Below are 11,762 nucleotides of genomic sequence, written 5' to 3'. Positions count from 1 at the left end.
AGCGTGTTCACCTTCCAGGTCTGCCAGGAACTAGCTGTGCATCTCGGGCTCCTCACGCAACCCTCTGAAGCTGGCTTTCTCCTTCGTCAATGGCAACAGTCACTAACACTGCCCCACTAGCCCTCTCTAGCAGGTCGCTGTGAAAATCCAACCAGCTGGCATGGGACAGTGCTCAGCCACACTGCAAAGAGCCCATAAACATATCACCATCCTTAGCCCTCAGCCCTCTGCCATCCTCAGGCCCATACTATCCCTAAAATGTGACAGTTCTTTAAACCCAGGCAGGCAGGAAATGGCCTCTGAGTTTCTTTCTTCCTTTTTCCCTCCAGCAAAATGAAAAGGAACCAGAGATATTCAGGAGCGAGTCTCAGTGCATGGTGTGTAACAAACACGCCTACCCCGCTGGGGTTCCTTCCCGGCTTCCCTGTGGCAGTGTCAGAGTTGGCTCCTGGGAGAGCGAAACCAGAGGAGAAGTTAGAGCGGGCGTTCTCACCCTGCCATCCTTACTCAGAGACAGTGCCAATCCCAGGACTGTCAGGTCAGCCCACACCCTTACCCACCCAACGAGATATTAACCACGTGGAGCCTTCCCTGCTGCAGCATTTCTCCCCGTAGAGGGCTGGGCTCACTCACACAGCAGAGAGGAGGAGGGATGTAAGTAAGTACCTGTTTCAAACACGCTTGGAGAAAGACAATGTGCCAGCACCAAGAAGAGATGATTCCCTTGTCAGAGGTCCCTGTGCTGACTCACCAGGGCGTTTCTCAGCCCCAGGAGGCCACATGCCATTGTAGTAGCACGACTTTGGTCTCTGGCAGACCAGAGCTGGAATTCCTCTTCTGTCACTTAGCAGAAGTCTTCTGGGCCAAGTCTTACTTCTCATGATGTTCCAGTTTTCCCATCAATGAAATGGGAGAATAACAACTCCAGGGGCAGGATGGGGGAGGTCTCACAGATTAAGTGCAAGGAAAGCTCTCAGCACACTGCCTTGGATGTAGAAGGTACCCTGGAAATGTTAAATTGTGTCCACCAGAACTCCTTTCCCAACTGGATCACAAGAGAAACCTTGACAGTCTGTTGACCAGAGGCAGAGGCTGAGCTCCTGAGGGGGCCTCAATGAGAGAAGCTCTGTGTTACATGAAGTAAGAGGGAAATTTTGCCTGTTTCTCCACAAAGGGAAGAGGAGGAGACAAAGGAGGGAAAGGTCAGCTAGATGGACAAAAGCTTTGCACAGCGATGTGATAACCCGGAAGCCCCCCAGATCTTCAGTAAAGCCACTAAACTCCTACCTTTGGTCCACGTGGATTTGGTGAGGGAGGTAGTGGTTAAGGCATTGAACTTCACACCCGTGCTGGAGCCAAAGCAACAAGCATGGAAGCAGGAAGCAGACGCAGAGAGACGAGCCTGAGGAACAAATCCCCAGGGCTCTCAGAAATCAACGGAAAATCTCTGGGTCCTCCCAGGCCATGGAATAGGAATTCGAGTCAAGATTAACTGGATCTCAAAAGAGCTGGGAAGGTCCAAGTAACAACAGAGTTCCACTACTGTATCACCATCATCGTCATCGCCATCACCATCACCATCAGATGTTACTGATTGTCTGATTGTGGGATGCAGAAAACTGGTTTTAGGCAACGAAACCTGGGGCCCAGGAAGCTACACACTCTTAACCAGGGCTGCATTACTGAAGACCCTCGAGCTGGTTTTGCACTCCCTCACCGTGGAAATGCGAAGCTGTCTCCCCATTCACTACTCCCACCAGCGCATGTCTGTAAGTTATAGCTCTCGCCTTTGCATATTCTTGCCAGCCCTTTTTCAGTCGACAGCAATGACTTTTCCCGGGTCTGGAAGTCCCTTGGTCTCCCACTGAGGCTGCTCACTATTCTGACGACACTCATCCGCGCTGCAGTGAGCCCCCAGTTATAAATTACTTACCTGCTGGCCATCATTTTAATGTAAATGGATTTTAAAAAGCAGCAAAGGAATATATTTTCATTTGGAGTTAAAGTATTCATTTTTTATTTGAGTTTGAGGCTGGTCTAGAAGAGATGGCAGAAGAATGGCTCCGAGGCTAATATAGCTAATGATTATGATGGAGGTCCCACGAGCAGCCAATATTTTACTCGCAGCCACCTCTATCCTGGCCGCACTGCCTGCAGTACGTTTTTTCACAGCCACTGCCATTAACACCCACCGCATATGATGGAACCATTATGATAATATCTCTGCTCTCGGCAGCCTCAACTGGTCTTGACACATTATCACCCTAAGAGCTAAGCCACGTTGCGCTGAGTCCTAGTCAAAAGAACCTTGGCAGGAGCCACCAAAATAAAACCTGGTGTTTACGGGCCACCTTTCATCTAAGGAAATCAGAAAGCTTTGCAAGCTTAGCTAAGCTGCAGCATCTCTGACTGATGAGACGTGCGGGGCCTCGGGAAGCTGAGGGAGCACAGCGTCGCTAATCATGCACTGGAGAAGGCTCTGGGCTGCGACGACAGAGAACATCAACAAAGCCACCGAGAGCCAGCTCCTCCAGTGGGAGACGTTTGCTGAGTGAATTCCTCCAGGGCGGGCTAACACAGTCACAGATGAGTGATGAAGGGACACAGAGATTCTCCCATCCAGAGCTCCTCAACCGAGGGAGGGGGCCTGAGGTTTGTTTCTTTCACCAAAGGGAGATTAAACTAATCCAACACACTCCAGTGCTTTTAAAGATGGGGAAACTGAGCTGCTGAAAGACACAGTCATCCTCCTGTGGGCACGTGGCTGCTGAGCTCACGTGCTGTCCCCTCTGCTCGCCGGAATGTCCTTCTTCCCCAAACCCTGACCTGCACACCCCCGCTTGCCCTTCAGAACTCAGCTGAACATCTGCCTCTTTGGTGAAGCCCTCCTGGACTTCCCTGGTAGAATTAGTTGCTTCCTCCTCTGTGTTCCCATGTGGTTTCCATTTCCACAATAGCTAAAGTGATCGATAATATTTATTGAGCATTACTAAGTGCTTAATGTACATTTCATCCACACAATAATGTTAATGAGGCAGGAGCAGTTATCGTCTCCATTTTTCAGATGAGTTAACAGGCCCAGAGAGGTTCAGTGACTTTCCCAAGATGGCACAGCTAGTAAGTGCAAGACTCAGCCTGGCTGCGGAGCACATGTTCCAGAAGACTACACCCACTGCCTCCCCGGTAGCACAGCTGTGATGGAAGAGATCTGTTTATGTGTTTGCCCCCCTCCCTGGTTTGTAAGCTCCTATGTGAGAAATATATCATTTAAGAACCTTTTGGCTGCAAACAACAAAAACCCCAGCTCAGACTGTGTGTGCCATCAGAGCTGATTAACTCGGGGGCTTGATGACGTCACCAAGCACCCAGGTTCCTCCATCCATCTTTCTGCTCTGCACTCTCGACATGTGCATTTAGGTCCCCGGGCAGCTACTCAAGGACGGCCCCATTCCAGGCCTCAATCTGAACCCGAAGCACGGAAAAAAGGTGCCACACCTTTTCTCTGTCTTTTTGTAATAGAACAGACATCTTTTCCAGAAACCTCCCTGTGGCCTTCCTCAGGTCTCACCGGCCAGAGTGGTGTCACACACCTGTCCTTAACCCAAACTCTGGCAAGGGGATTGAAAGCACTGTGACTAGTCTAGCCCAGTCAGGATTCAGCCTCCCCTCCTGCACCAGACACAGGGAGGGGGATGGAGACGTGCCGAGAAGAAAGAAGGGAAGGTGGAGGGTGAAGAGAAGACAACCAACGCTCCCTGACGCGGGCAGTAAGAACAAGAGAAAACCCGATGCCCCAGTTCTGTGGCCTTTACCGTGTGAACAGTAAATGTTGGTTGAACTAAATTACAGGAGAGAAAGAAAGTCACGTCCCCAAATGCCAGAACTGTTACCACCAGACCCCGGATGACGGTGTATGACTGAGACTGGTCGGCAACTGCTCTCACATTACTAAATTAATTCACCAATGCCCCAACCTTTAGATTCCAGTCTCCAACACCAGTGGCTACAGGAACCTTTCTAAAAAGCAGATCAAAAAGAGAGCTATGTGGAATAAAGAGAATCATAAAATGTTAGTTTTCACCATAAATTAATGGCTCGTGTCAACCTTGACTTTCTTTCCAGAAACATGGTGTGTTCTTAAAAGTGGGACTCATTCAGGCAGACAGGTTAATTGCAAAGACTATTACATTTCCCGACCTTCTTCTAGCTCTCCAGTAGAATTCACCTGGAACCAGGTGTGTATATATCCACCCCTGACAGCCAGGTATGTGAGGATGAGATAAGTTAAGGAATTCTTAGGAGACTCAGATCATGGTCAAATAGAGAGATACCAAGAAAAAGAAAATGGTGCCCAAACAGAAAAATAATGTACCCTAGAGGAAGACAGAGTGGAGAAGAGGGAGACACAAATCATGAAACTGTAGCCCAGAGAGGCTGGAAAGCTGCCTGAGGTGGCACAGCTAGTAATGGCCGAAGCAAGAGTCCTCCTCAGTTTCGAGGAATATTGTCCTCCTCTCTGACACGATCTTCTCCTCTCCGCCTTTTGTAGGAGCATGCAGAAGCGTGCATTTGGGGGCCTCTGTCTTTGGGAGGGGCTTGTAACTCAGAAGACCCCATAAAGGTGGGGATTGAAGGAGCCAAGGCAGTTAGAGGCAGCCCGCTGCTCGAGGCTGCCTGGAGGCTCCGGGCTTGCAACAAGAGTTGCCCTGGGAACCCTAATAGCGTCCAGCTGGCCCAGCCCCGTGGGGAAGGAAAAGAGCGAGCTGTCAGGGAAGACGCCCATCTGGGGCATAAAGAGGGTGCGCTGGGCAGGGACGCCACCTGTATTAGGTCTCTCAAACCCCAGTGAGGCTTGGTGGAGGCCAGCAACAGGAAAAGGAGGAGACCCCCTCTGGGCAATGAAACAGGGAACCAGGAAGGAAAGAGAATAACAAAAACCACACTAATAGTGAACCCGTGCATCGTCTTTTAAGCACTTTAAATACAGGGATAATTTAATCATCACAATAAGTTCTAAGGTTTGTTACTATCAATTACTATTAATCATTAGATATTTATATAATTGCTATAATTAGTTATAATTAACCAACGATACTATTATTACTGCATTTTACAGTTAAGTACACTGAGGCATAGAAAGGTCAAGTAACTTACTCAGGGTCACACAGCTGGTAAGTTTTAAACCTGGACCGACTGGTTTGAGGGTTCATTCTCCTAACCATTTCGCCTAGTAGCAACCCCAGAGAACATTGCGAAATTTAATCTGAGTTGAGTCTATTTTGATTTAATGCAATGATTTTTATATCTGCCGTTTTCCCAGCAGTTTACAATTTGCAAAGGGTTTGGCCTCCATCATTCTGTAACCTCAGCTCTGCCATTTACTTGCTGTACGACTTCAGGCCAGTCACTGGCTAAGCTTCGGTGTCCCCACCTGTGAATTGGGGACGATGATACTTGTTGGGAGGATTAAAGGAGATACCGCACGTGCAGGGCTTCACCCCACGCCAAGCCCACGATAAGCACTCGATAAGCGTTTGCTGCTCATGTTGTCGTGGCAGTTATTAACATCTCGCTAGAACTGGGTAACAGCCATGGGAGGTAGGATTTCTCATCCTCATTTCTCAGATGCGGAACCCGAAATTCATAGAAGGGGAATAACTAGCCAGAAAGGAAACAGCCAGAAAGTGGAAATGCCAGACTTGGAAAATGTTCCGTCTCCCAGCCTCCCGCCCTGCTCCAACCCCAACTCCTCTCTCCTCTCTCTTCCCAGGCGGCACTGTTACAGGAACCAGATCCTCCTTCAGACAGGACTGTAGAAGAATGGGAAGCAACTGGAAGTCGAGGCTCAGGCAGAAGCTCTGAGGAATATCAAGAAAGGTTTCAAGGTGAAAATAGGTTCCTGCGTAGGGACAGACAAGCAGCACTCCCCTCGTCCCCGAGCAACCGCCAGGGGGGCAGAAGGGCCTGAGCTAACCCCTGTGAAGAACTATGCCACCCCCAGGAGCCACAGGGGCTGGGCCATGGACGGAGAAGGGGGGTGTCCTCAGGCGCGGAAGTAAAGCAGAGTGGGAGTGTTTTCATCCTACAGGTAAACAGGAGTGCTTTTAAACACTGTCTAAAATCACCAAATACCACTTTAAAACTGCATTCCACTTTGGGTTTGTTGTTTGGTTTTGGTTTATTCCTTTGGTTTTCTGTAATTCTGCATTTCCGTGCACTTGTTCAAGTCTCTATTCGTACATCCTGTTCTGGTTCACGGTGCAGTCAGACCTGCGGCTACAGGCAAAGAGCTAGGATAAAGCCAGTCCCTCTTCAGAGGTGTAAGATCTTAGCCGACTTCTTCAAGACTCCATTTCTTCCTCAGGACCAGTAATATGATGGGAAGATTCCGGGATGTGGGGTCTCTGGGTTTGCGGCCAGCCCTCCCAGACTGAATATCATGTGCTTCTCCCCCTACATTACACCAAGCCTTCACCAATACTTTTCTCCTTTTAAAATGAATGAAAGTTCTTATTTTGTATCTTTTAGTTAAGGTGTTTTTTAAAAAACGACTTGATACATGCCACTTGTAGCACTTCATCTCATTAGCATTCCAATGATTTATTGAGCAAATTGTTATTGAAGACTCACTAAGCGCCAGGCATTGTGCCAGACAGCCCTGAAACACTAGGCAGGACAGGCTCCTCACGGAGCTTACGGTGAACTACCCCTTGTAGTTATTGACAGCTTTCGTGAACAGTTAAAAAGAAAGAGACACCAATTACCGTGAACTTCCCCACAGCTCCCAGGACAGGCTTGCGCCACAGCAGCCAGGCAATATTTTCAAAATTTAACTTAAACAATTAACCATCCCATTAAAAAGGTAGCCTTTCCTCTAATTAGATGATATTCCACTCATGCCCACAAGGTGGAGATCTTGCTTACAGTTTACTCAAGCTGAAAGCACAGCATCTGAAAAAAAATTCTAGATAGAAGTTAAACCAAAAGGAAAACTTCTAGGTAGAAGTTAAACCAAAATTCAATTCAATTTATTGAGCACGTGTTTAGTGTAATATACCATGTTAGGTGGGGAGAGAAATAAAAAGTTGATAAGACAAAGTGTCTGCCCTCTAGGGAAAGGTGACAGTGAGGAGCTTGCACAGAGCAGGACAGTACCTTTAATGAATTAATGTCTTGATGTATCTACGTGGGAGCCATAGTAATCTCAACATCAGATGAGATCTATAAAAAGGCATGATATAGCCAGTGGGTGGTGCAGAACAGATTCAACACAGACCCACACTTCAGCCAGTTGGAAACACTTGAGGGTATCCTGAGTCAGAGCTGGAAGGCCCCAGATGTGGTCTTTTGATGCCTCTGCTCAGCCACAGACAGGGTGTTTGCCCTATAACTCTAGAACATTCATTCTTTGGAGAATAAAATATAATCGGAGCCAGCTGATGAGCTAATACAGTTGAAAACCCCCATGTGCAACTGATGGGGGACAGGAAGATTGAAAAGAAACACGTGTAAGAAACCAGATTTCAAACTCCCGCTTTCCGGAGGCAAATTCCACTCCCAGCCCCAGTCTGTCTTATCTGGGAATCTCGGTTTGGATCTGGGACACACTCTGGTGCAGAGGGAAGAGGGAGGGCTGATTCTTACCAGCTTTCCAGGTGGATTGAACCCAAAGGCAGCTGTAAGACTGCCAAAACCAAAACAAAAATGTGGTTTGCTGGTTTGTTTTTGATCCCGCCCTCCATCCTCTCCCGCAACCATTTCTTTTTCCCTTAAACCATTAAACCAGTAAGTCAAATGCAATATGGGGATTTTTTTCATTTGTTGAATTGAAAATCACATTTGGGGAATATAGTGACTGGTTAAATGAGAGCCAGTAAAAAAAATAAGAATGCTGGCAATTTGATAAAAATGTCGAACTTGCTTGAGAATCAAGTGGCACGCTGCCAAGAGAGACTCGAGTTTGAATTTTAGTTTCTCCACTCGCTGACTGTAGGATCTTGGGCAAGCCCCATCCCTTCTCCCTACCTCAGTTTCCTCATGGGCAAGAGAGTATCATTTCTTTAGAGAAATCGTCCCTGACCCCCTCTCCCAGCACGGGGTCGGATCCTGGGTTAATGCTCTCACAGCAACCTGAACGCCTCCCCGGAATGGAAGTTCCACTGGGGCCCGGCTCTGTGGCTTTCACTGCTTTGTGACCAGAACCCGGACGGACTCTTTGTGGAATGGATGAACGAAGGGGCGGGAGCCTCCCTAGGTGTTCTACCTGTACAGCGAGGTTTAATTCCCTGTGCGTCCCTGGGGAAAGGCGAAGCGGCCAGCCGCGAAGCGCGCGAGCCCGCAGTGACCAGCGCGGGGGAGCGCGCCCGGGGAAGAGGGTGTCGGTTCAAAGTTGTTTGCTACAGATGGTTCCTCTGCCGGCTGGAGTCACATCATCCGTGGCTCGGAGAGATTCCCAGGGATTTACATAAGGCAGGGTAAATCACACCGTCGGGAACCGAGAAGGCGAAGGGATCCGCCCTAATCCTCGCCAGCCGGCGGCCGGAGCGCTGGGGGCTTAGTCTGAAGTTTGCAGGAGGCCAGACGCTGCCCTGGCGAAAGGACCCGGCGACCACTCCCACCCCCGCGAAGGCCAGGGACGCGTCCTGCCCACCCCGCCCGACTCCAGCGCTGCGCCACCCCCTCCGCGCCCCTGCGCTGGCGCCGCCAGCCGGGCTTTCTCCCGGGCCCCAAGTCCCCTACCGAGTGTGTGGGGCCGCCTTACTGCTTGGAGGGCGCCATCGCCGCTTTAAGGGGAAGAGGAGGGAAGGGGGCGGGGGAGAGAGGGCGGGGAGCGGCGGCGGAGGAGGGGGAGGGGGATCCCCTCCCACGTGGTCCGGGCGCCTGTGAATCGCGCCCGCCGGAGGGTCTCACAGCGAAATACAAAAGCAGCTGGGAAGCGGCGGCGAGGCGAGTTCCCAGCGCCAGGCAGAGCGCCGGGCAGAGCCCCGCAGCGCCCCGCGGCCGCGATGGGCCGGAGGCGCCCGGAGCCCCGGAGCCCACGAGCCGCCGGGCCCGCCTCGCCGCCGGGACCCGGGCGCCCGGGCTCGGCGTGAAGCGGCGGCGTCACGGGCGCGGCCGGGGGAGCATGGGCAGGAGGATGCGGGGCGCCGCCGCCGCCGCGGGGCTCTGGCTGGTGGCGCTGGGCTCGCTGCTAGCGCTGTGGGGCGGGCTCCTGCCGCCGCGGACCGAGCCTCCCGCCTCCCGGCCGCCGGAAGACCGACTCCCGCGGCGCCCGGCGCGGAGCAGCGGCCCGGAGCCCGCGCCCCGCTTCGCTCTGCCCCCGCCCCTGGCGCGGGACGCCCGCGGCGGCTCGCTGAAAACTTTCCGGGCGCTGCTCACCTTGGCGGCCGGCGCGGACGGCCCGCCCCGGCAGCCCCCGGGCGAGCGCAGGCGGCATGTGCCAGCCGGACAGGCCCGGCCGGAGGAGCGCGCCGCGGTGCACGGGGGCGTCTTCTGGAGCCGCGGCCTGGAGGAGCAGGTGCCCCGGGGCTTCTCGGAGGCCCAGGCGGCGGCGTGGTTGGAGGCGGCGCGCGGCGCCCGGGTGGTGGCCCTGGAGCGCGGGGGCTGCGGGCGCAGCTCCAACAGGCTGGCTCGCTTCGCCGACGGCACCCGCGCCTGCGTGCGCTACGGCATCAACCCGGAGCAGATACAGGGCGAGGCCCTGTCCTACTACCTGGCGCGCCTGCTGGGCCTCCAGCGCCACGTGCCGCCGCTGGCACTGGCCCGGGTGGAGACTCGGGGCGCGCAGTGGGCGCAGGTGCAGGAGGAGCTTCGTGCCGCGCACTGGACAGAGGGCAGCGTGGTAAGCCTGACGCGCTGGCTGCCCAACCTCACGGACGTGGTGGTGCCCGCGCCCTGGCGCTCTGAGGACGGCCATCTGCGGCCCCTGCGCGGCGCCGGGAGCGAGCTGGCCAACCGAAGCCAGGCGGAGCTGGTGGACCTGGTGCAATGGACCGACTTGATCCTCTTCGACTATCTGACTGCCAACTTCGACCGGCTCGTCAGCAACCTTTTCAGCTTGCAGTGGGACCCGCGCGTCATGCAGCGCGCCACGAGCAACCTGCACCGCGGCCCCGGCGGGGCGCTGGTCTTTCTGGACAACGAGGCGGGCTTGGTGCATGGCTACCGGGTGGCGGGCATGTGGGACAAGTATAACGAGCCACTGCTGCAGTCAGTGTGCGTGTTCCGCGAGCGGACAGCGCGGCGCGTCCTGGAGCTCCACCGCGGCCAGGACGCGGCCGCCCAGCTGCTGCGCCTCTACCGGCACCACGAGCCTCGCTTCCCGGAGCTGGCCACGCTCGCCGACCCCCACGCTCAGCTGCTGCAGCGCCGCCTCGACTTCCTCGCCAAGCACATTTTGCACTGTAAGGCCAAGTACGGCCGCCGACCGGGGACTTAGCATCACTGGAGGAAAAGAGAGAGAATGGCTGGGGAATGGATGATGGGGGAAGGGCCATCGCTTCTGCCGCCGCCTAGGACCAGCCGGCCAACGCCCAGTCATTGGCCGGAGCGCGAAGGCGGCTAAAAACTTCAGCTTTTCCCACCTCCCCCTTTCTCTCCGTCCCATGCTGTTCCCTTTGAAGTTCTGGGAGAACGAACTCAACCGAGGCGAGAAGTGTAACAGTCCCTCCACCCAGCCTATAAAAGGATTCTTCCCTGTGGGCCAGCGCGGAGTTTGTATCCAGAGAAACTGGCTGCCGGAGTTTAGCCCCGGGTAGCCGTCTCTGTGGGAGATACGCCCCATTCCTTGGCCCCCTCATTCCCTTTCCGAAAGAGGAAAACTTCTATTTGAGCCGTTCAGCTAATTCTGCAATTTCCTACCTAACGCAGCGCTGGTGGCCCCGGAGCCGGGCTGTGACATTGGCTGGTGCAGCCCCCTTCCTGTGTTCTCCCTTTGTTCCGGCTCCGCGATGGTGAGATCACTGTTAAGAGCTGGGGAACAGCTCCCGACAGGACAAAGGGAGCAGAACCTACAGAGCTGGGGGAGTTGTGCCGACTGACAGCTTGTTTGACTGTTCCGTACCGCCTGTCCTCCTGCCCTGAAGGCTAGAAATGCAGGACCGGCTTATGCACTGAGTCAAATAATGAATTTCTTCTTCCTCCCCCTCCCAACTGACCAAAATTTTGACAATGATGATGTTCACCAGAAGAAAAAAATCAGTTTCATGCACTTTACTTTGTTTTTATTTTAATTTTTTATTAAGAAAAACTTTTTTATTTGACAAAATCTGCCTTCTATGTATATATGTGCATAAAGTGTGGTGTAAATATACTAAACAAACTTATATTTCAATAAAAGGGAGTTTAAAATTTAGAATTTAATTCCTGTGGTTTTAACTGTTTGAGGTATCTGATTGATGCCCTGACTGGTTTTAGAATAAGCTTTCGAGTTTCTTCCTTGTGGGTGTGCTTTTAAAACAAAGGATGCATGTATATCCCAGCTGTGACTACGAAACTTCTAGAATTGAACAAAGACGGGAGCAGGCTCCTTTCCTGCTCACTCAAATGAACCCTAGTGCTGGAAATCTCAGAGTTCAGCATAGAATGTGGGGGAAGGAGGAAAGAGAGAGGCAAGGAAAGTATTCTATTTCCAGGCAAATAAAACTTTGATATAAAAGGATTTCACTATAATATATTCCTATATTAATCATATGGCAAATATGATAGAACCAGATGTGCAGACTGAAATATGACAAATGCACCCCTTTTAAACTTAACCGTGG

The 11,762-nt window shown here is 52.5% G+C and overlaps 1 protein-coding gene across 1 annotated transcript; it reads left to right on the top strand.

The window, feature by feature from the left end:
- The first annotated feature begins 8,984 nt into the window (after positions 1 to 8,984).
- Positions 8,985 to 11,350, top strand: FJX1 (four-jointed box kinase 1). Its single transcript, XM_058527659.1, has one exon. It carries the CDS (start codon positions 9,125 to 9,127, stop codon positions 10,436 to 10,438), a length of 1,314 nt encoding a protein of 437 aa, XP_058383642.1. The 5' UTR covers positions 8,985 to 9,124; the 3' UTR covers positions 10,439 to 11,350.
- Positions 11,351 to 11,762: the final 412 nt, after the last annotated feature.

This window comes from Diceros bicornis, chromosome 31, assembly GCF_020826845.1.
Source record: "Diceros bicornis minor isolate mBicDic1 chromosome 31, mDicBic1.mat.cur, whole genome shotgun sequence".
Lineage (NCBI taxonomy): Eukaryota > Metazoa > Chordata > Mammalia > Perissodactyla > Rhinocerotidae > Diceros > Diceros bicornis.
This window is presented reverse-complemented; position numbering and strand designations above follow the sequence as displayed.

Coding starts and splice junctions, on each gene's coding strand:
- FJX1 (XM_058527659.1), top strand. CDS start 9,125: ATGGGCAGGAGGATGCGGGGCGCCGCCGCCGCCGCGGGGCTCTGGCTG.